This window comes from Lepidochelys olivacea (assembly GCF_965140295.1).
Source record: "Lepidochelys olivacea isolate rLepOli2 genome assembly, chromosome: 6".
Lineage (NCBI taxonomy): Eukaryota > Metazoa > Chordata > Testudines > Cheloniidae > Lepidochelys > Lepidochelys olivacea.
The window spans coordinates 101,684,359-101,709,556 of record NC_140416.1 but is presented as its reverse complement, the minus strand read 5'-3'; the positions used below and the strand labels follow the sequence as shown (position 1 = coordinate 101,709,556).

The window sequence follows — 25,198 nt, the reverse complement described above, 5'->3', positions numbered from 1 at the left end:
AGTCAATAGGCTGTGCTGCTGAACAGCCAGGAGAGGCTGTGATTCAGGAAGGCATGACATAGCAACACTACAGACCTAGAACAGTAGCTGGGACTGAAATTACTGGGGATTGAGTTTTAAAACCTAGGACAATCCTGGCCAAATCGGGACTCCTGGAAGCCATGGATAATTTTCCTTAGGTTTGCAATGCAGTCTGACCTTAAAGTCACAAGATCTTTATAATTCCAGATGGACAGAACTAAGGGATGGGTTTGTTTCTGCAAAATGAAAACCAGAAGTTCAGATCCAGATCCCGTTTGATCTGAGATCTCCTAAAGATGTATAAATAGTTCTGGCTTTGACACACCTCTTCTACTGACCTTCATGTAGGTGATATGCAGGCAAACCTTACAACTTTCTTTCTAGATTAGATTTCCTAGAACGTTGTTAGTGTATTTCACAAGGAAAATGTCAATGAAATAGTGTAACTCACTAGCTTTTTCCAATTTAACACACAATACACCTCCTATGGATAGTGCCACTAGTTCAGTATTATCAGACCACTGTGCAAGATATGGCCCTGTGTGTATAGAGCAAGCTAAAGGATTAAGGAAACTTAATAACACTTGCAAATATAGAACATAATTTGACTATAGCTTCACCATTTGCATTTAGTGAGCCCTGTGCAGGAAGTGTCTGTCAGAGGCTCTGTTCCACTTCAGTTTAACAGTAGTACTGCCCCACAGACACAATATTCAGATTTTCCTTCTTACCTATTTTCTAGGTCGGTGTTTCTCAGTTTGTGGTTTGCATATCTTAGATGGGTTGCCGGAGCACAACTATTGGGTCACACTCTGTGGGTTGGCAGGGGTGGGGTGGGGAATAGTTGATACAACACAAAACCCTTTTGAAAAAAAGCAAGTTACCTATGTTCACATTAATGACACACAGTGTTTGTTTGTGCTTTGAGATTACTGGTAAAAGACTATTACTTCTTTTGGGTCAGAGTTCAGATTGTCATGTTGTGGTGGAATATACATTACTGTAATAAAGAAAAAATTATTTAGGTGGGATATATAAGATCTGTAATATTCTTAACTATCCATGTCCTTATTTTAAGTGCTTGAGATTTGTGAATGATGTGATTTAATCATTTAATCATCACTCAGCAACACTAATCGTTTTTTGAATTTACAAACGTGCTTGTATATCTAGATGTATCTATATATAGATGGACCCTCAGCTGGTGTAAATTGTTATCGCTTCATTGACTTCAGTGAGTCTGACAATTAACTGCTGAGGATCTGCCCCATAATATTTAGCACGGGATTTTCAAAGGAGTCTAAGGAAATTAGGCATGAAGGCCCAGATCCTCAAAGGTATTTAGACTCCTAATTCCCATTGATTTCAGCTTTGATTTCAATGGGAGTTGACGCACCAAAATATGAGGATGTGGGCCCTCATACTTATTGAAATTCAATGGGATTTGAGCATCTAACTCCTTTAGGAGCCATCACTGAAAATCCCAGATTCAGGGCTTGGCTACACTTGCGAGTTACAGCGCAATACAGGAGCCCCGGGCGCACTAGCTCACTACCCGTCCACACTGGCAAGGCACGTAGAGCGCTCTGACTCCGCGGCTACAGCGCTGCTGGTACTCCATCTTGGCGAGTGGAATAACATTTGCTGAGCCACCACTGGGGTGCTGCGGCACCAGTGTGGACGAGGTGTTGCATTACTGCGCTCTGATCAGCCTCCGGAAACATCCCATAATCCCCTTAAATCAAGTGGCCACTCTTGTCATTGTTTTGAACTCACTGCAGGAATGCGGATGTGCCCTTTGAAAGCTGCGTTTCTGACAGCTGGCTGCTTATCTGCTCCGAAACAAAGCAACCATTACTGTGCAATGCTGTGTGTGAGAGAGGGAGGCAGGGGGAGGGTGGGTCTGCTGCTGTCTGAACTTACAAGACAGCATGCTGACATGCTCTCAGCACCCCTCAAAACCCACTCTCTCTCCCCCCACATACACACAACACACTCCCTGTCACACTCCACCCCCACCCCATTTGAAAAGCACGTTGCAGTCACTTGTATGCTGGGATAGCTACCACAATGCACTGCTCTCTGTGGCCATTGCAAGAGCTGCTAATGTGGCCACGCCAGTGCGCTTGTAGCTGTCAGTGTGGACAGATTGCAGCGCTTTCCCTACCGCCCTCTACGAAGGCGGGTTTAACTCAAAGCGCTCTACATCTGCAAGTGTAGCCATGCCCATAGTTATTAACATATAAGTTATTTCATTTGCAAAAGGTTAGCAAAGTTGAATTCCACTGGAGTAGGAAGTGTTAAATGTTTGCTTTACTTTCATTGCCTCAGCAGCAGCAGTTATCGGGGATCACAGCTCCAGTTTAAAATAGCTCCAAGAACATTTTCACCGGAAAGGGACTGCTGACACAAAACTTTAGACTCAGTCCTGCCGCCACTGAAATCAACGGCAAACCAGCAGTGACTTCAGGGGGATCAGGATTGGATCCTTTGTTAGGTTTACAACCCTAGTTAATGCTCTACTGGATAAGATAGTGCGGCTTCTCATATAGAACCTCTTCCCTGACTGTAAAAGTATCAGACTACACAGTAACAGAACTTTCGGTTGGGGTTTCAGTCTCTTGGTGGAACTGAGCATAACCGCAAACTCCAGTGGCTAATAGGAATAGTCTTTGGGATTGAAAGCATATGCTTGCTCTGTTACTGACCCACAGTGCCTGGCATACAGGCACGGTAGGAGGGTGACTAAGCTATGGAAACTGCTAGAGTTCAGGCAAAAATGAGTCACAGGAAGGCAGCCTATTTTACTCAATTCCAGAAATGTTCTCAACCGTTCAGAATTAATTGAGATGCTATTTACGGTTTGCAGTGGACTATTCAGTTTCTGAAGAAAGAGCTTGGGGATAAGGTTGCTGCCAGCTTCAGTCGTTTACTGCACCTGGGATGTAGGCAAACCTTATTTTACTTTAGAGCAGGGGTGGGCAAACTTTTTGGCCCGAGGGCCACACGGGGCTGCGAAACTGTATGGAGGGCCGGGTAGGGAAGGCTGTGCCTCCCCAAACAGCCCCAAACAGCCCCCAGATGTGGCCCACAGGCCGTAGTTTGCCCACCTCTGCTCTAGAGTCTGGGTTTGTTTGAACACAAAGCGATGCCATTTTTGTAACAGAAAGCCCTGGCATCAGCTCAACACAGATATTGTTATGAATAACGTCTGAATTATTGAATTATCTAGATGCAACTTTAGTTACCCTGGAGTATGTGCTCTTGAGAGGGTTCCAATGTTTTAGGTCTTGGAGCAGTTATATGCTATTCTTAAAAAACCGTCACTGGGTAGTGTAAATAGAAGCAGGTTCATGTATTTATGATCATGAGCTTTGATCCTCTAGAGATCACATAAATATTTTAAGCTTTGAATGCAGTGTTTAGAATAGGGCTGTGTTTACAGACTCCCTCTTCCATAGGACAGTCATTCCCACAGACCTACATTTTAATTTTAACTTAAAAATAATTAAAAACCAAACAGTGGCAAACTTTGCCAGTTTCATTTCCATGAAGATGAAGGTTTTTTTAAGATTTGCAAAAATTAGGACTTAAATTTTTTTTTCAAGTTTTTGTTTTTTAAAGAGGGAAAAGGCATTGATATCCTATTAAGGATTAGGTCTGACATATAAGTTCTGAACAGGTGTTCAGTAGTTGTAAATGTTCATATTTCTAATATATACTTGAAGGTTACCTACAAAGGCCACTGAATTCAGAGTTGTGTGCTGAGTGCTCCCCATCACCAGACAGAGATAGGCAGTTAGCATATTAGCATCAAAGTCAGTTCTTTTAATAAGATTGGTCTGAAGCAAAGAGTCCCAGTTCCAAACACTCAAACATTGAGAACATTTGGATCTGATAAAGATCTGAACTTGGTGGCTTCAGGCATATTTCTAGATTCTGAAATGTCTAGCCCCCGCTATGGATGAGTGGTTCTGGCTCCAAGTGAGGAAGATGAGTTGTGAGATGTATATTAGCGTTGTCGGGGCATGTTCACACCAATATATGTGTCCATGTAAGCCTTGTTGCCCCTTGTCCATCATTTCTTATCCCCATACTTACAGGCACTTTATTTTGCTGCTTTCACTTGTTCAGTCTGGTCTGGTACTTAGACTATAAGCTCCTCAGGGCAGGGGGTTTATCTTATTTGTTCCGTAAAGCGTCCAGGCTCATTGTAGGGTGCTGTGTAAGTTATTCTCTTTGTACAGTGTCTAGCACAATGGGGGCCTGGGATACTAGGCGTTACTGCAGTACAAATAATAAATACTAATACATTAATAATAAGAGTTACTCTCATCCAGTCAGAGGACAGTAACCATGATTACCATGTGACCTTTGGGTCTAATTAAAACTAATCAGCACAGCTGGAGTATTGGGTGATCCAATTAGAATTAGAATTGGGTGTTAGAACAATCTGCCGAGCAAGAATAATTTGCAGAATTTATTTGGCAAAATAATTTTGAATAGCACACATATGTGAGAAAATCATAGATTGTTCACATGCAAGGCGTGACCAGCAAAAAGGGTGAAATTTATCAGATACGTTATTCACTAAAAATTGTTCACACAGCTGCAGTTCCAGTCCCAGCCAAGACCTAGACACCGTAGAACATTATTGGTCAGTATTATCAGTACCCTTGCATGGCACCCAGCTGTGAACTGTGGGGATGTGCAGTCTTTAGCAGACAGGTGGGATTTAATTAATTACATAAACCCTAGCCCCAGGGGCTATGATTCTAATGTGCTTGGCTTGCAATGCTTTTCCCTTGGCTGACTGATGGTGTAACTCTTATTTTAGGGAGCTGAGCAGAAATTGGAAATCTAGTCTGGACAGTTTCACCAGAAGGGGTTCCAAGTTCATAATCTGAAGGTTGCAGGTAGGCTACTAGTTACCTTTTACTGGCAATTGCAGAAGGAGAAGATACGCTTAGTTCTGAGGATTCCATATTAGCATATTAGAGGAATGATGGTCCAGGGATGAGAGCACTAGTCCAGGACTTGGGAGACCTAGGTTCAACTCCCTGCTCTGCTACAGACTTCCTGTGTGATTTGGGCAAGTCACCTAGCCTTTCTGTGCCTCAGTTCTGTTGTGTTGTAAGCCATATGCACTGCAGCTTCTTTGAGTATTGACTGTCTGTTTATTCAGTCAACTAGTATATAACTTTGCAATAGCTCCACACTTTCAGCAGGTTCCAACAACGCACCCACCACAACCTGGAACAGCCACACGTTTTGTTATCCGACTATCTGCCTGCTCCCCCTAGTGGCTATTTGTTATACATATTATAACAAGTTCCCCATCTGCGGAATGGAGACGATAGCACTGCCTTACCTCACAGGGATGTTGTGAGGATACCTACGTTAAAGATTGTGAGGGACTCAGATCCTGTGATGATGGGGGCCATATAAATACTTAAGACAGATATTGTACAGTGTTTCACTGGTCATAAAAAGAAATTAGAAGTGCCCTTACTTACTCCTGCATTTTACTAATCTGGCCGAATTACAGCAGGATAATGTCTACTTGAGCGAGGTGGCAGAATAAAGGGGAGTGGGAGATTTTGCAATTAAAAGGAAAAGCATCTCCTTTTTCCCCCTCAAAATTAAAACTTTGAAATTTTGAAGATTTAAAATGTCAAAATTCTGCTGGCTGCCACCCCTGAAGTGAAAAAGGGAGTAATCCTGGATCTTAGCTTTGATTTATTTACAAGTCCAGCTTCCTTTTAGAGGAAAATTATTGGTCCATACTTCTGCAAATGGCTTCTTAGAACTGGAAATTATGGAAGTGTAAAAGCAATTTTATAAAGTGAGGGGATATTATATAAGAACAGCCATACTGGGTCAGACCAAAGGTCCACCTAACCAAGTATCCTGTCTTCCAACGGTGGCCAATGCTAGGTGCCCCAGGGGGGAATGAACAGAACAGGTAATCATCAAGTGATCCATCCCCTGTCGCCCATTTCCAGCTTCTGGCAAAACTGAGGCTAGGAACACCAACCCTGCCCATCCTAGCTAATAGCCATTGATAGGCCTATCCTCCATGAATTTATCTAGTTCTTTTTTGAACCCTGTTATTGTCTTGGCCTTCACAACATCCTCTGGCAAAGAGTTCCACAGATTGACTGTGCGTTGTGTGAAGAAATACTTGCTTTTGTTTGTTTTAAACCTGCTGCCTATTAATTTCATTTGGTCACCCCTAGTTCTTACGTTATGAGAAGGAGTAAATAACACTTCCTTATCTACTTTCTCCACACCAGTCATGATTTTACAGACCTTTATCATATCCCACCTTAGTCGTCTCTTTTCCAAGCTGAAAAGTCCCAATCTTATTAATTACATTTATATTTATTCCCACTGGAGTTTAAGGGCTTGTCTACACTTAAAACACAACAGCAGCACAGCTGCAGCACTTGAGTGTAGCCGCTACCTATGAGAACAAGAGGGATTCAGTTAGATAATCCACCTTCCTGAGATGCAGTAGCTAGATTGATGGAAGAATTCTTCCATTTTGACCTAATACTGTTTACACAGGGACTTTGGTCAGCTTCCCTATGCTGCTCAGGGGTGTGGCTTTTTCACACCCTTGGCCGATGTAGTTAAACTGACCTTATTTTCTAGTATAGACCAAGCCTAAAGCAGATCTGTGTGCTGGAAAGAATTAGCTTTACTATGAATTGGTGAACAGATCCAACAAACTGTGTTATCGTTCTGATGTTCAGTGACTCACGGTAGGGGTCAGTTAAGCTGAAGAATAGCTGTTGTGATCACGTGGTGGCAGTTGGGTTTGTCAAGTAGCTATGGGTTTCCCTTGAGAGTGGATATTGTTTGGAGAGGAAAGGAAATGGCAGTGCTGCAAGTAAATGCTCTACACTCTGCCACCCGTGTGACAACCAGTTGGCTATAGCCATAAACTTTAAGCAGGAAATGGACGTGATTGTTCCAAGAACACCCAGCATGTGTTTTTTCTTCAGTACATTAGTTTGGACAAACAGTTCCTGATGGTCATAAACATTCACCACAAATAGTACAGGAAAAAACTGCCTTGGAAGGTGTTCAAGGTTCTAGGGTTAATGTCCTGAACCCCAAAAATGGTTAAGCTACAGATTGCTGGGGTACAGCTAATGCTTACCAGAATTTCAAGAGTTTCTCCACTTACTCAAAGTGGACCAAATTTAGCTCTGCTGTGAGTACCATTCCACCTGAAGTAATCTAGTCCTTTATATAGGGATGTATGTGCTAATAGTAGCATGATTGAGAGCAGTAAATTTATTAGAGCTTGTCTACACTATCCGTCAGATTGGCGGGCAGTGATCGATCCAGTGTGGGTTGATTTATCGACCGCTGAGCACTCTTCCATCGACTCCGGTACTCCACCAGAACGAGAAGTACAAACGGAGTCGACGGGAGAGTGTCAGCTGTCGACTTACCGCAGTGAAGACACCGCAGTAAGTAGATCTAAGCACATCGACTTCAGCTACACTGCGCATGTAGCTGAAGTTGCGTATCTTAGATCGACCCTGTGCTGTAGTGTAGACAAGCCCTTAGTATGCCAAGAACTCTCAGCTTTGGAATCGTGGAGATTGATGTGTCGCTTCTACAGTAGTATATGCTAATTCCATCTCCACTTCAAAAGACTTATGCTCCTCTACAACTGTCTCTCTCTCTCTCTCTCTCTCTCTCAGAACTCTCCTTACAATATCCAGGACAGCTGAGCAGTTATTAAATTACCCCAGAACCCAAGTACCAAACAATTTCCAGAACCACAATAGTTTCCACACTTGTGCATTTGTATAAAATTTGACACACTGCAGTGTTTTTAAAAACACTTCTCATGTGCAAACCCAGAACCCTGATCTCTTCCAAATGGAAAGAGTTATGAAAAGCTTGAAGTATTTCAATAATTGGAAAATACTGTCCCTCCTGGCGAGTGATTTAACTTTCCTGGAGCGCTTTTCTTTCCCTCTCTTTTTATTTGTCAGAGAGCTTGGTTCTGGAAGTGAGTCAAGTAGTACATGAGCACAGGAATTCAAGACATACTGAAACCATTTAAAAGCCAGTGCACTATGAATGTTTGGTTTAAAAGTATGTTTAAGAAAGGGATCAATTATGAAAAATGTGTTAAGTTAAAAAAAGCAGAATGGCTTCGCAGGGAGAAAAAAGTATATTGGGAAACTTGGAAAAATAATGATAATATTGCCAAAAATACATTGCACTTAAAGAGTGACTTTGAAGGATCTCACTAACTAATTAAACCTCACAATACCCGATGAGGGCTGTTAAACCTGTTTGAAAGAGAGTTAAACTAGATGCATAAATTAAAAAAAAAAAAGTACTTTAGGAAATTCAGAGAACATGATGCAGATAGAGGGCTAGATCCTCTGGTACATGAAAGCTGGTTTCATAGAAATGTAGGGCTGGAAGGGGCCTTGAGAGGTCATCTAGTCCACCCCCCTGTTCTGAGACAGAATCAGGTATGCCTACACCAATCTTGGCAGGTGCTTGTGCTGCTCTGACTCTAAACCCAGTTAAGCCTGCCACTGAATCCTTGAGACAAGGGATTATTCAGGTGATGTAGAACAGCTTTTACACCAGCACCATTCCAGCAGTTGTGCAGAGGTATGGCCAGGGAAATAAGAGCACAGCCAGGCATCCCTATGCCCCAATGATCCCCTGCAGCCAGAACGGTGCCTCTGGCTGCTCTAATTTATACGAGGGACTAGACTGAGAGCCCGGTAGGTCCATGGCCTTGCGAGTGCACATGTGTGATTAAGCTACCTTTATATCCTTTCTCCTGAGCTGTGCTGAGCAGAGCTTAGCCACAGCTCTGTATCTGGCTCAGTATTTTATTGGTAAAATCAGGGTTGTTTCTGACCTGATCCCTATTTATTTAAGTGTCCAAGGTTTATTTTTTCTGGGGGGGAAGAGATGAGGTCAGAGCTGTGGGGAGGGGCGAGGTAGGAATGGGAAAAGTGGATCAGCTAAATGGGTCCTGTTTTGGCCCATCTCTAATATTTTCCACTTACCAAATTACTAAAACTCAGCCCTCAAATAATTTTTATAACCCGTGGATATGTCTGAGGAGCTGGCCTGCGTTAGCCAGATAGACTGCCTCTCTCTCAGTATCTTGGAATATTCTCCTCTCTTTTGCCTTTACTGTCCCACAGGGGGTGACTGCTTTGTTCAGTGCTTTGTTATTTGCACCTTGATTTCTTATGATTAATTATTACTCACATATGCTGTCACAGATTTCTCCATTATCAATGCGCTTTATAAATTAATACATACATAAATTAGAATCTTTATATAAAAATTGTTCTAAGAGTCACCTCTATAGATCTCAGACGGGAGGCTGTTCCAGTCACACCAGACCCAAGTGTCTGTAGGATTGTGCCTCTGGCTCATCCCTCAAACTAAACTACACAGAGTAGCATGAGCAGTGCCTCAGTCCCCACTGAAGCCCATAAGTCTTCCTTCACGTGTGTCCAGATGGTTTGGACAACTCATAGAACATATATAAGATAGGACCATTTGTTGTCCAGCCCTGCTGACAGATATTTCTTAAACCGTTTCTACGAGAACTAGGTTTGATTTTCCAAGACAGGTTTCTCAGTTGGCCTGCACCTTGAGAATGAGTTCACTCCTGGTTCTGTCACAGGAGGGTTTGTGCAACCTAGGACTACCCATTTCCTTTCCTAGAGGCTTCCTACGCAGGCAAAATCCTTCCCACGCACAATCCTTCCATCGCCCCCGCTGAGCACCAGTCCTTATGTGAACCTGGTCTGCTAGGTAGGTCAGCTTGTCAAACTGGGCCCAGTAGAAGTAAGAGCGTAGCAGGCCAACCCACCCACATCCCCTACTTTATTGTGGGGCTTGGACCCAGCTGCCACAACTACCAAGGGTATACGCAGGTCAGGCTGTCTGGGAAATGGAGCGAGCCAGCGTCTCCCCTGGGCAGCCTTTGCCTTTGCGGGCTCTTACCAAGCCCTGGCCTGTGCCCTCCACCAGGAGACCTCGCAGTGGAGGGTAGTAGCAGTATTACTCCCTTGCCTAGGGTGAATCCCATCTCCAGCACAGCTACCCCCATGAGCACAGAGGAGTGCACATTTGGCCCCCAATTCAGGGTGATGCTGCAGCTGTGACAAGCGTGTGAGAATGCTCATGCCCTGCCACCACACTGAGAGGAACAGCAGCAGGCTAGTGAAAAGCTAGGGGTGGGGGTGTATAGAGGAAGTGGAGGATGGGGATATAAACAGGTCACTCTCTCCCCCTCAGTGGTTATGATCAGGGTGTCTTCCAATTTCAAGATGTTATCAGAAATCCTGGGCTGGATTCACCAAGGGCCATACTCTGCCTCCCCTTGCTCACGTAGCGCAGTACTGGACTGCATGGGAGCAGTCCCAGGGAAATCAGTGGGAACGAGTAAAGTACTACTTGGTCAGAGTAACAGTGGCAAAAATGGAGCCTCAGTAATTACCTCTGGACCTTTAAAAGAAAGGCATTCAATTGTGGATAACAAATAGGCATGACATTTTCATTAGGGAGAAACTGGCTGACAGGCATTGGCAGTGGGTGTAGGACTTGATCCAAAACCCATTGAACTCCAGGAGCCTCTTTATATTGACTTTGGTTCTAGTCCACAGAGCCTTTTATCTATAAGACCCCAGTTGATATCCACCCAAAGTGCATAGGCACTGAAAGATGTTCCCATCTGATGACTGACTAGTGATCTGTGTTAGCTGTCTCCGCCCGATTCCTGCAGGAATGGGGTCCGTATCACAAAACCATCACCACAACTTGTTCTGACTGTCTGCCTCCTTAGAAGTTTCAGCAGAGTGGATTAACTGCAAGGTGCTGAGTATTTTGGCTTGATCTGGCCAACTTCACTGAGACAGTTCTGTTTAAAGTTAAGCACACACTCAAGTGCTTGGCTAGGTCAGGGCCAAGTGCTCAGTACATTGCAGGGCTGAGCCCTAAATGGGCTTAGAGAGAGTCATGTTGATGGAAGTATTTATATTCCCGCTGCCTGTACTGTGCATTTTCTGTGAAAATACAAAGGACATTAGTTCCAGTCTGGTACGTTTCACAAGCACCAAATTAGCCTAATTTGGTTTTCAAATAAATGCAGTGACTCTTATCCCTTTGAATGTCAGCCCAAATCACAGAGCTTAAAGGAGTGCCCCAACTTCATCTTGTTCCCGTGTATACTTTCATTTTAGAAGCTCTGAGTTTGAGCTTTTACTCCATACTCACTTCTGTTGAGTCTCACTTAGAGATGTAGGACTACTGTGGGTTGTGCATTTTGATGCCATTAATCAAAAAGAGATCAGTAAAGTTATTTTCCTCTTTTCCCTGCTCCTTAAGACTGTGAGAGACTTTCCTGAGAAGAGAATTGTTTGTTTTTAATTCCTCATTTCTTTATCCTTTCAGTATCCACTAATGCAATGACTCAGCAGCCCCAGGATGAATTTGACGTGAGTGTGGAGAATGCAGAAGCCTGGATGAAAGCCATCCAGGAGAGACTGCGGATCAATGATAACACCAAGGGACCTCGGTCTGCCCTGGAAGCCAGGCTAAGAGAGACTGAGGTAGGGGAAGACTGATATTGCTTTTTGAGAGACATATTCACAAGTGGCATTGGCACTGCAGGGGCTGCCAGGAGTCATGGAGAGGCTGCCATTAGGAGATGATCAAGGTGGGATAGGGCATGAAAATAGTCTCACGAGCTGTAAGTTTGGTCCCTTTTGGGCAGGATCTCTTCAGCATTCTCTCCAGCTTCTTCTTTTGCAAGCCACTTACCGCTGCCTTAAGAAAAGGGAATAGAATGTGAGGGGGTGGGGGTGGGGGTTACATCCTGTTGTTAGATTAGATGCTTCCAGACTTTTCATGTGTATTTGCAAAAAGAAAAGGAGTACTTGTGGCACCTTAGAGACTAACCAATTTATTTGAGCATGAGCTTTCGTGAGCTACAGCTCACTTCATTGGATGCATACCGTGGAAACTGCAGCAGACTTTATATATACACAGAGAATATGAAACAATACCTCCTCCCACCCCACTGTCCTGCTGGTAATAGCTTATCTAAAGTGATCATCAGGTGGGCCATTTCCAGCACAAATCCAGGTTTTCTCACCCTCCACCCCCCCACACAAATTCCTGCTGGTGATAGCCCATCCAAAGTGACAACTCTTTACACAATGTGCATGACAATCAAGTCGGGCTATTTCCTGCACAAATCCAGGTTTTCTCACATCCCCCCCACCCCCATACACACACAAACTCACTCTCCTGCTGGTAATAGCTCATCCAAACTGACCACTCTCCAAGTTTAAATCCAAGTTAAACCAGAACATCTGGGGGGGGGGTAGGAAAAAACAAGAGGAAACAGGCTACCTTGCATAATGACTTAGCCACTCCCAGTCTCTATTTAAGCCTAAATTAATAGTATCCAATTTGCAAATGAATTCCAATTCAGCAGTTTCTCGCTGGAGTCTGGATTTGAAGTTTTTTTGTTTTAAGATAGCGACCTTCATGTCTGTGATTGCGTGACCAGAGAGATTGAAGTGTTCTCCGACTGGTTTATGAATGTTATAATTCTTGACATCTGATTTGTGTCCATTTATTCTTTTACGTAGAGACTGTCCAGTTTGACCAATGTACATGGCAGAGGGGCATTGCTGGCACATGATGGCATATATCACATTGGTGGATGTGCAGGTGAACGAGCCTCTGATAGTGTGGCTGATGTTATTAGGCCCTGTGATGGTGTCCCCTGAATAGATATGTGGGCACAATTGGCAACGGGCTTTGTTGCAAGGATAAGTTCCTGGGTTAGTGGTTCTGTTGTGTGGTATGTGGTTGTTGGTGAGTATTTGCTTCAGGTTGCGGGGCTGTCTGTAGGCAAGGACTGGCCTGTCTCCCAAGACTTATTTGGAAGACTAGCAGCAATACTGATTTACTAGACTGAGATCTCAGCTGCTGCACCCAGCACTCATTCATTTGTGCATGCTAAAATGGAGGTTTAGTTGCTTCTCGCAGTCACAAGACTGGGGTTTGCAACCACCCAATGCACTGCAGAAAACGATGCTACCAGATGAGACCAGTAGCCCATTTCATCCCACATCCTGCCTCTGACAGGGGAAGATACCATTGTTACCCCAGAATTTGATAATGCTGCAGTCAGCAATTTTGTATGTTCAGCCACTGCCTGCTGAAAACCAAACATCACATAGCTAGGAAAATCTTGGGCCTTTATGAGGCCAGGTCAGACAGCTGCATACTTGCAGTTTTTTAATTAGAATGGGAGGATGGGGCAGAAAGTTGACAAGTATGGAAGAGAGTGAGTGAATAGTGACCTAGGTTTTAAGTGCCCCAGACACATTGCTATGACTAGAAATGTTTTGATGATAAGAGATAATGCGTAGTTTTGAGTCACTATAGGTTGTGTGCTTTGTTTGAAGTTTAGCTATAAAAGATTAGGTGAAAGAATATGCTTTGGAGCATTCCGAGGAAGCTTTCTTTGTGCAAGGATCTAACAGCTAAGTTCCCCAGCAGCTAGCTGGAAGGCGGGGCCCCCTGGGAGGCGGGCCACTGATTCCTCAAAACCATTTCTTAGCTATAGGGAAATATACTTGTTTTGAAATGCTCTAGCCCAGTGGTTCTCAAACTTTTTTTTCCACGGACCACTTGAAAATTGCTGACCACTTAATGATCTTTCCAAATGTTGTTTGTACCGTTAGCCAACTATTGTAAAGCGCTTTGGATAAAAGCGCTATATATATATATATAAAAAAAGAAGAAGAATGAATGGTTTTTGTTCTACAAATAAAAGCACACAACTCATATTTTAATATCAGTAGTCTTACCTTTCTAATGTGATGGATGTGCCCTCTCTCCCCTGCCGTGGCAGCCCCCGAGCTGGGGCAGGGAAGGGGGTGGGGTCTCTCCCCCGCCACAGCAGCCACAGAGCGGAGGCTGGGAAGGAGGGCCATCTCTCCCCAGCAGCTGTAGCTCTGGAGTTGGGGAAAGTCGCCTCTTTCTCTGGCCGCCGCAGCCCCGCAAGTCCCAAATTCCCCCCACCCCCTCTTCTCATCCCACTTCCCCCTCCCACCTTCCCTCTATTCCCCACAAGGCCACCACCTCACCTTACATGTGAGTCTTCTCCAGGGTCCAGACACCTAATTAGTGGAGCCACGCCTGTGTGGCTCCACTAATTAGGTGGGTGGCCCTTCATTCTCTTGTGTGCCCAGGTGCGCACCTTAGAGGAAACTATCTGTGGACCACCTGAATGGAGCTTGCGGACCACTAGTGGTCCAGAGACCACAGTTTGAGAGCCTCTGCTCTAGCCCTACTGCAGCTGTGTGTGTGTTTGTGTGCACACACATTTGAGATTTAATAAAAAAGGTAATTTTAGATGAAAGCACTCCTGGTTTGTATCAATTGTTTATCAGCTGGATGAGCTGTGCCCCCCATTGATTTATTCCTGACCCTGCCCGGAGAGAGACAGTTAAGTTATCACTGTTTTGGGTTCTGAGAAACCCTGGGTAACACCAGATGCTATCAAGAAAGGTACCGGAATCCCAGGGATAGACAGTTAGGGAATAATCTGTCTGTAGGGCAAGTTTCTTCCTAAACCCTGTCAGTGAGTGGGGTTATAGCTCTCCTCTTTTTAATGGAATTGTGAATCTGCGCATTATCTATGTAGACAGATAATATTTTGTATAATCCTGTTAATCTCTTGTCCTCAGATTTTGTGGCAGATGAATTATGCCTTATGTGTTTAAAAAATCGTGTTTCCTTTTATCCATTTTAATTGTGTTGCCTTTCAATTTCATTCGATGTCTCTTGTTCTTGAACACTGAGAAAACTGGCTGCTCCTATCTACCCCAGCTATACCATTCACTATTATAGTGGGGCAGTAGGATGAGACTAGTATCACTGCATCCTTCCCCAGGGCACACCCAGGCTGGGCCTTTGCACTGACTTGGGCCTCTGCTCTGAGATGCCTGAGTGTTCCACTGTGCCAGTCCAGTCATAAGAGGCTCACCCCTCTGGGCAGGCTGCTCCTTTCAGGGTTGCAACAAACACATGAATAATGAACACAAATGGATTGTCCCACAGATGTGGTAAGGCTCTTTCTTCAGAAGGCTTCTGTTAAGCTCCTGTGGTCCCGACAAGGCTCACAGGCTAACATGGAAGAACAGTCCCAGCAAAAGTGGATCAGCATCGGGTCGTCCCTTTCATCAGGGAGTAGCTGTTGGGCCACACTGGTCTGAGGAGTTCCCACAAGGTCTGCTCTGCCACCAACTGTGCTTTGTTTTACCTTTTTAAAATCCTCCCTTCAAGTCTCACATCTCTCACAGGTGTGGCAAGGCAGGGCCAGCTGAGCCCATAATAGCTCATTAACCCTGTGTTCCCCAGTGTGGGGTTTGTATACCCCATCGCACTAGCATATTTTCTATACCTCTTTCATATTTTCGTGTGATAGGCCTGTTCTCTGAATGAAACAGCCTTCTCTGTTTCTCTTCAGATGAACATCTTTCTGTGCATCTAGTCATGTTTGCCCCCCATCCCATCTTTGAACCCCCTCTGTTTTTGAGATGGGATGACTGGCACTGACAATGGCACTCCTGATGGGGTGGTTTATATAATGACATTGCAGTATTTTCAGGACCATTTTCTCAAATGGGGTTCATTGTGGGTTGGAGCATGTACCAGGCCTAGCATAGAGCCTCATCAGCGAGCTGGTGGTGATGGGCAGACTTGCATAGCCGTCACAAAGGCTGGAAGTTCCTGTTTCATTGTGGATTTGTTTCTGCTTTTGGATGAGTATAGCCCTTACCTTTTGCATAAGGAATGTTGATACACACAACATCATAATGCATGCAGAGAATTCAGGAAAGTCAGTGCTGTGGGAGACAGTTTATTAAGGGGTTCTGTTGACATTACAGAGCACAAGAATGAAGATTGTGTGGTTTGTGATGATCTTACCTGGGCTGATCTAAAGTCTGAGGCCTTTGTTGGACTTTGGAACAGGGTCATAACGGATAGAAAATCCTTGTTATAGTAGCTTTTTCAATCTGGATATTGGAAATCCATCATTATTATTAAACAAAAAGCAAGTGGCTCTTCTTTAGTTCTGCCTTCCTTTCCCCTCTTCCTTCTCTGCCACCCAGCTGATGTCTCCTTCTGGCCTGCCTTTTTTTAAATAAAAACATCTGTTCCAAGTGCCTCTTTCCCAGTTGGCTTGCACTTATTCAGGCTTCCTCCCTATGATTTATTTTCTGTTAATTTGCTAACAAAGATGCCAGCCAAAGAAAGTAATTGTTAAAAAAAGTGCCAACTCCAACCACAGCTTTCTCAATCCTGGGCTCATTTGCTTTCAAGTCACTTCAAGCAGGAACAAGACTGAAGCCTGGACTAAGTTTTGGTTTTGAATCTTTCTATTGTTTGCTGGGTGTGGTTTCTATTTTCCCCCGTGCTCTGTTTTTGTTTTTTACAAGTAAATAATCAAATGATGTATTTATGGGTAATAGGTAAATCACTCCGGACAAATCACTTAGGCCTACGTCTTCAAAAGTGACCTCAGATTTTGAATGTCTCAACATTTTCCTTTTGGCACCCCTTCCCCCACCATGAATGAGTGTGGTTTCCCAGAACTGTGAGGAGGGACAGCAGGGAAAGGAAGTCCAGTGTCCTGCCTGATAGTGGGAAGGTGCTGCTGGAAGGCTGACAACACTATTAGGACAGAATTAAGGTGGTGTGTGGGGTGGGGTGGTTGTGCGAAGGGTTAGGTTTGTCTCTGGGTGGAAGAGTAGAAGATACATAGTGTTAGGTGGCTCAACTTTCATTTCCTTGCTTGTAGGTTTTGTGTTAGGTATGCATGTAGGTGATGGGGCCTTAACTGATACACAACGTGTTTTTGTGTGGAAATAGAATTTGATAGCAGAGATATAATTCTCTATTCTTTTTATAGGGTGGCTCAGAGTATGTCTTCTGTGATTTGCAACAAACTGCTTTTTGGTGCAGCTCCCATGGCATGTTCTGGTGCAACTTACAATACTGGCTTTGCTCAATGTTTCCCGTGAATAGTGTCTCCTCTGCACTTACTCCAAGAAAGTGAATTAGACGTCATGTGGTTATGCAGTACAATAGATCTGTAGCAGTAGTGGAGACACTGTTGTTACAGGCAAGTCCGATAGCACTTAATAGGCACAAACCCAACAGGGCTGCATAGAAATTACCGTGAAAACCTACAGAAGTTAATGATCTACTTTCTGTTGGTGGTGCTAACTACTTTACAACAGGGATATATTTCTCCATTAATTAAACCCTGTACGAATATTGAAAAAACCAGTAGGAAAGTTCTTATTTCTATTAAATTTTGTAGGAGTTTTCCAGCAAGGATGTAATGATTTCCATATGAAAGCAAAGTTCTAATTCAATAACCGCACTGGCAGGCTCTCTTTTTTTCAATGTTTTCAGTTTTGTGTTTTCTAATAGAAAATTTGTGCGTTGGAGCCAGAAGGTCGAGTGAAAATGGATTTGGTCCTGATAAAAGCAGATGCCCTTCTTCGCTGTATCAGCGAGGAGGAAAAGCATGAGATACTAGCCAAACTGAAAGACATTAAAGCCATGTGGGAAGAAACAGCCATCTACATTACTCACTGCCACAGGTAGGACACATGCTGTTTCCACAAAGACTGTATTTGATATATTGGGTCAGACTGTGGCTTGTCTAATTCTCTCAGACAATGCCACCTTACTCCCTGCTCTAACAACCTGTGCTGTGTGGGAGAGAGAGGAGCCTTCACGGGGGTCCCATGCATATGTTGGAAAGGAACAGAAAGTAGGTGGAACCTTGGCTCTACATCTACACACAATACGCCAGTCCAGTGACCTGAGAAATAATCTTTGCCAGGCACAGGGCTAGCACAGGGTACTTCTTCCCACAGCCAGGGGCAGCTGGGAAGTGGATTGTGACACTCTGAAGTCAAAGAAGCTAGGCTGATTTACCCTGTCTGAGAATCTGATTCTTTATTACCAACTTTTTTTAAAGCATCTTGAACTCCCCTCGCTCTCCACTGGTGCTGGGAGAACCTCGTGTATCTTGTTTCTCACTTTCCCCAACAGCCGTATCGAATGGGTGTGGCTGCACTGGAGTGAATACTTGAAAGCCCAGGATGAGTTTTACGTCTGGATTCATAACATGAAGGTTACCTTGGAGCCTGACATAGAACTGCAGCTCGGTTTAAAGGAGAAGCAATGGCAGCTGAGCCACTCCCAGGTTCTGTTGAATGATGTCCTAAATCAGTCAGTCCTGCTGGAAAGGCTGCTGGAGGAAGCTGCTTCCTTGTTTAACAGGATAGGTGACCCGAGTGTCGATGAGGATGTCCAGAAGAAGATGAAGGTGGAATATGAAGAAATAAAGACAGAAGCTCAGGTAAAATGCAACTATAAAAGAGAGGAGGGTTTAGGATGCTCACCAGTTACTATCCTGTATTATTTACTGTTAGTGTTTCTGATATGAGAGCAAGGAGTTCCCCAATATGGTTCATGGGAAAAGAATGTATCTATAGTGCACAGAAGGTTTGAGTGATCTTAACAGGGCAAGATTAATACAAGCAATCCCAAAGCAAATGCTTCCCTGCCCTTTGGTAAATAAAAGATCTCAGAGTGATCTTGATGTAAAGTAATCCATCCAAGGAGATGAGGAAGCATCCCAACTCTGCACCCTCATTTGAAGCTATACCACAAATCCCCAGATCAAGACTCACACACCATAATCTCAGAGTTGGCAAGCAATTAATGCTTTTCCGACACAAAGAATAGGCAGCCAACGCTAATAGCTAAAAGATTTTCAATAGATGCTAATTCATTTTCCAGCCTGCACCTGCCCTCAATCCCAGAGGTACAGTGGTCATTAGACAGGAGGATGGTCAACATTATAATTCAACTTTTCATGTCTGTGACTCACTTTGATAGTTGGTTTGGGTGAAGGTTTGAGATGAGACAAAAAGAAAAGGAGTACTTGTGGCACAAGTACTCCTTTTCTTTTTGCGAATACAGACTAACACGGCTGTTACTCTGAAACCTGAGATGAGACAATACCCTTCATTTCCACAGCTGGTGGGAAGGATCTGGCTATGGGACAAGGATTTGCCTTTAGTGGGTAGGAGAGTCTTACATGCAGGGATGCTCAAGATTCTAGAGTAATGAGAGTAGATCAAGGACATATCTAGGGTATATCCAGCCACCTGAACAGTAGCCTTTGTACATCAGTGGCTTTGGATTTGCCTTAGGGAAGAACGGCCATTCCAGTGTCTGGTAACTGACTAATCCAAACAATTGGAGTTAATAAAACTGAACTCCATTACATGGGCTCTATCATCTGCCTGCACAACCATGACACCTGCTCTTCTTTCCCACTTCTCCACCCAGGCCAAGGATTGGGTGGTCATGGTGATTGGTGGACACTCTCATCCCAAGAAGTCATCATCCAAGGGGATCATGGAGTCTCATTGGAGGGGCTATGTGGGGAAGTTTGTGGTTCTATGGGACACAGAAGCTTTGAGTCTCCAGGGCTAGAATCTTTCATGAGGATGAACTTGAGTTACTTTTTCATTTAAAGAAAAGGAGTACTTGTGGCACCTTAGAGACTAACCAATTTATTAGAGCATAAGCTTTCGTGAGCTACAGCTCACTTCCTCAGATGCATATCGTGTATATGCATCTGAGGAAGTGAGCTGTAGCTCACGAAAGCTTATGCTCTAATAAATTGGTTAGTCTCTAAGGTGCCACAAGTACTCCTTTTCTTTTTGCGAATACAGACTAACACGGCTGTTACTCTGAAACCTGTCATTTTTCATTTAAAATATTTAAAAAATTATAAACCCCCATTCTGTGCCTGCAGCTGCTGCAGTCACACTTTCTAGCCATAAATACATCTAAAGAAACATTGAATCAAAGTCAGGTTGCAGAGTAAATCCATTCATTAAAAACACCCTTTTTTACTCCTGGCAATTCAACTCTTGGGATTATAAATTTCACCAGATTCCCAATTTAAATGTTTAGTGATTTCCCTCTAAACAAGGGTGTGTCTTTGATCCATGAACAGCTAGTATTTGTGTTGTGCAGTTTGATATTTGGACTAGCCAGTTCCCTCAAACAAATTATCTGAATACAGAGAGCCTGAGTCAGATCTCTTAGGCTAGTGTGACACCAGCATAGATTTACACTGATTGTTGCTGCTGAGAGATCAGAATCAGGCCCACTGTATTTAGATAAAATACATGCTGATGTCTCCAGCTAACTGAGGCTCTAGAAAAGGCAGCTGAAGCAGCTACAAATGCCACCTTGCACCAAAAGACAAAGTGAAACAATCCAGTTGAAAAACCTCTGGAGGCTGCGGGTGGAGGGGTGGTGGAAAACGTTAGTTTTTGTGATTGAAATAAATGGGGGACTCACTGGCTAATTCCAAGGTTAGAGGCAGCTTGGGAGTCTTGCCAGGAAGTGAATAATGGTAGCTGAAGGAACCTTTGCTACCTCTCACAGTGGGAGGGAGGACTGAATGAAAGAGATCCAGTAATCTGGGTTGTCTCAGTCCCTCTCATGATGGGGGGCTAGGCTTCATGTAAATTGCAAATGACAGCTGAATTCCCAAGCTGGCTACAGGAGACAGCTTGCTGGTACTTGTAAATTTCACTAGTACTCAAGAAGCTTTTTTAGATCTCCTGCAGTTGCCAGTTTCTGTCACAGGCTGAGCAAGTGGATTCCATTTCTCAAATGCTTTAACTGTGATATTACTTCTCCAGTGAGTTAACATATTTTCTTGCTGCCACTGAGTATCCTTACACTCCCAAATTAAAAATTATATTCACCAGAATTTTTTTTAATTACAGTTGTTGTAACATTTTTACACACAGCAGCCAATTCTCTCCCCTACTCCACATGTCTCTCCCCCTCTTCCCCCAAAAGAGTTATTAGTACTAGCCAAGAATGTCGTCTAAATATAAATAACCACTGAGACATCCTCTCTTCCTTGTATAGCAGGAACAGTAGTGATGTATGAAGTTTCAACACATACTCAATCTAGGCTGGTGCAAAATACAAAAATTTTGATTCATGTTGGTTCTCTTAAATTAAACCTACAGGTTCTTGGCTCAGTCTTTCATTCTACTCTCAGACAATCCCATGTGAGTTAGAGGGAGAGAGTGGCAGAGGGTGGCTTCAAATCATTTTTGGCGCCCTCCCAATTCTGGGCTGCTTCAGGGGCTGAAACAACCTCTAGCAAAATTTAGGCAGCCCTAAGTTATGGCATCCTCTGCAGAGCTCCCTGTGGCTTGCAGCGCAAGCCAGAATGGCCATGGTAGCATGTTGTACAGCTCTGTGCCAATACATTCTCTTCTGTCTCCAGCCCCACAACTGCCCTCACACACCTCCTGTACCAATGCTTGCAGGAAGCCAACAGAGGCCCAACAGAGTCCCTGCACCAGGAGCATTCTCCCCCAGTTGCTTGCTGGCTACTTACAGCCCCTGTTTGTTGCTGGAGTGGCAGATACACTGCACACTAAACCTGGGCTCTGACTCAGGTTTGAGCCCAAGCCCCACTTCTGTCCACATGCACATCAGTCTGACTCGAGTCAGCAAACGCTCAAGACCCGGGTCCTAGGGTCCCGCTAGGGGAGTGGGTCAAAGCCTGATTCCTGCTGTGATCCAAGTCCAAGCCCTGTCATTTTGCATTGCGGACCCAGGTCCGGCTGCAGACCTGAGTCAGAAGGTATGCGTAGTGCTGTATGGATGAGTTAGCACAGCTCCGAGACATGGGTCCAGCAATTGTAAAGCAAGGTTTACAATACAGTGTGAACACTCAAACTCTGATTTGGAAACACCACATCTACAAGCCTGGGTCCCACAGACCTGGGCTTAGTGTGCAGTGTAGACATACCCATAGAGGCCAGAGAATGGGGCAGACCTTCATGCTTTATCTCTTGGGTAACGGTGCACCAAAAGCATGTCCTGAATATGAAACCAAAAACCTGCATATATTCTTCACAATGTCATCTCTTAGTATTCCTCATCTTGCAGCCTGCTTGGGATCTGTTATCTTCTTGTCAGTACAAATATTCCTCCCTATGCCACATCTTGGCTGGTAGATGTTCTCTGATTATTCAGGTGCTTCTGCAGAAGGCAAGAGTTAATGCTCCTTTTGTGTGGCTTCTCAGTGAAAAGAATAATGAGTTGCCTGACAGAGCAAATGGCAGCATCTTTCTCTTCATTAAAAGTTGCACTCGGAGGTAGCCCCATCTAGCAGTCTGGCAGGTTTTCAGCCTGCCCTTGGTTAGCTTTTCATATGATAGCTTAGCACAGTGTTGTGTCTGTTCAAATGTGTGTCATTTATCACATGACCTGATGGATCGTAACATTTTCAGCAGTAATTTCCAAGCCTTGGACTGCTTCATTTTGGTTAAATAGCTTGTCCCAGACAGGTTAAGCTACTTCTCAATTTAAGCTGTGCATCTCCTCCTTAATCAACCTTTGTAATTTTACTGTAAGATGCTGGAGTACATTTTCACCATAATTCTGTTTATCAATCAGATTTCAATCCTGCCGCTTGGGAGTTTTTACAGTTTGCACTTCCTGCCCTTGTGTATTTATGTCTTCATTTCACTTTCTCTGCCAAATCCTCAGCTAGTGCAAATCAGAATAACCCCAGCGAAGTCCATTGAGCTATACAGATGGACACCAGCCAGGGATCTGCCGCACTATGTGCAAGGCTTGATTTGAGGTCTATGATCCCTCACACTAGGCTAGGCCAGGCCCAGATCACACGCTTCCCTACGCAGCTCCCTAGCCTGCAGGATCAGAAATGCACCCTGAAATTTAAAGGACAGACTCCCATTTCAACAGAGTTTTCAATACTCCATGTAACAGATCAGAATTTTGCCTTCTGACTGCAAAGACTGTCACGGTGGGGCAGATTCTCCAGTGTGGTGTAGCTGCTTTGTATTGTACCACTGTGACAGTCTTGCCCTAAAGCAAGGGGGACTGGCCCTGGAGGATTATCCCAGCACAAGGGTGATCCTCTGGTGGTTGGATCTGACATATGGGCTCATGCATTTCTCTGCTTCCATGCTGCTGGCATGGCTGAAGGAGAGGTGACATGGCCAGAATGCTCCTATATCATGGTGTCTTCAGACTGCTGGGCCTGTTTGCAGAGGACACAAGATAGAGGAGTCCTCAGACTATTCCAGCTTGATGCAGGGGTCTGCACAGAGCAGCCCCAGGGTCAGGGGAGAGCAGATGGGAGCTTTGAGTCACTTTTCCCCCTAGACCAGTGACCTGGCCTCTGTGTAGATCCACCAGATCCCAGGATCCAGCCCTGTCTCTGGCCCCTGCATAGGGGCACAAGATGAATGCAGAGAGATGTCTCCTTGCACCCTGTCCCTAGTTTGTGCAGAGCCAAACACTGCCAGGCCCTATATATTGTGCCAATGAAAGCAAAGTCTTTGGAGGTTACCATAGATGCTAAAAATATTGCAGAGTTTCTAATGCTGCAAATATAGTCGTTTCTTTACATCTTGTTTAAATGGCAAATGCTGTGAAATAATTTACATGTCCCAGGCATGATCAGACAGAGTAATCCTATACTTTTTGCCAGCATGGAGGTTGTCACCGTAGCTTGTAGGCTGGCCCCATATATTGTCTGTGTTTCAAAGCAAAGTTGGGAAAGGATAATACCGCTTTTTAATGAAAAATATGAAGCTTTGGAAAGGGGAGGCGAGGCAAGGCACTGACCTCACAGGACCTTGCCATCTTCTGTTCTCTGAATAAACGTTGAGATGCTACAGCACAGCCAAGAATGGGAGAAAGCTTTACATATTTTTGTCCTCATACTGGAGATGAGGTGTGAATTCCTGAAAAGGTTGAGTGACATGGGGGTGAAAGGAAATGGACTCTGTTTTCCTAGTTAAAAATGTAGCCTATGAAGAGACAGATAAGCTCTGGCCTCACCGTTTTGGACGTTTCTTTTTACAGTGCAGAGTTAAATTGCTTGAAAAGATAACGAAGGAACATGAGCAATACAAGACCAATGTCGACCAATTTCAATCGTGGCTGAATGGCGTGACTGAAAGATTGAACAGCTGCATCGGAGAAACAACAAAGTTGCCAGCAGACAATGGGCTAAAGACATTGCAGGTTCTTTATGATGCAGTTCTAGTAGGGGAGGGAGAGCGCTGCTAAGAAATGCATTCTCCTCATCTGAATCCCTTCTTGTGTATATTCCCCAAATCATACAAGTATTTAACAGAATAGTGTATTCATAAGATCCATGTGGCTCTGAAAGTATGCTATGGGCCTAGAATTCAAGCACTGCAAGTTCAAATTTGGCTCAGGGCAGAAATCTGGAGGAGGGGGGGAAAGGCATATTGTCTTTATCAAAGGGGGATATTTAAAAGAGAGGTGTTTAAAACAAATTCTGGTGAAATGGCTAAAGAAGGGGTCCTGAATCATGAGTTGTCCAGGTCTGCCACTTTCTGTGTGGTCATTAACACACCATTGACAACTCTCCCAATTTTATCATGAGTCTCATACTATTTGACATTTTTCTTAAAGCTCCAGTTCCTGGAGTCATGTGATTACACAAGAATCTGAGCTTTCATTAAAAAAAAAAGAAATGTAAGTTTCTAGCCTTCCTGGTTAAAAAGAGAAGCATATAAACATGATTTGAATGTAGCGCAGAGGCTCAAGGGCCAGAAGACAAATAAAAACAACCCTGACCTTTATTATTTTTAAAAATCTAATGATTTAAGCCAATCTAATGATTTAGGATGGGCCTGACTCGTGATTTTTGAATGCTTGGGGTTGGTGACACTGTTAACGGCACAATTTTTCACAAGTGGTCTCCAATTTTGGGTGCCTTAGTTTGGGCTACTAAACTTTAGACACCTCTGTGGCCTGAGTATCCATGATGCCAAGTACATGTGGCTCCTGTTGACTTCCACTGGCACTGTGGGTGCTGAACACTTCTGAAAATCAGACCCAACAGTTTTAAAAGATTCCTCTAGTTCTTGGGAAGCCATGCTCCTGCTGTTATATTATCTAAATCATAAGGCTACAAATTGCAAATAAGTATATCAAA

At 44.0% G+C, this 25,198-nt stretch overlaps 1 protein-coding gene across 1 annotated transcript in view; it reads left to right on the top strand.

Moving 5' to 3' along the window:
- The window catches only part of SYNE3 (spectrin repeat containing nuclear envelope family member 3), an 83,931-nt gene that overhangs the window by 18,062 nt on the left and 40,671 nt on the right, over positions 1-25,198 (top strand). Inside the window, exons 2-5 of the mRNA XM_084632673.1 lie at positions 11,488-11,645; positions 17,560-17,732; positions 18,190-18,499; positions 24,094-24,255. Of these exons, the coding sequence (XP_084488799.1) occupies positions 11,488-11,645; positions 17,560-17,732; positions 18,190-18,499; positions 24,094-24,255 (803 nt within the window). The remainder of the gene's footprint in view (positions 1-11,487; positions 11,646-17,559; positions 17,733-18,189; positions 18,500-24,093; positions 24,256-25,198) is intronic.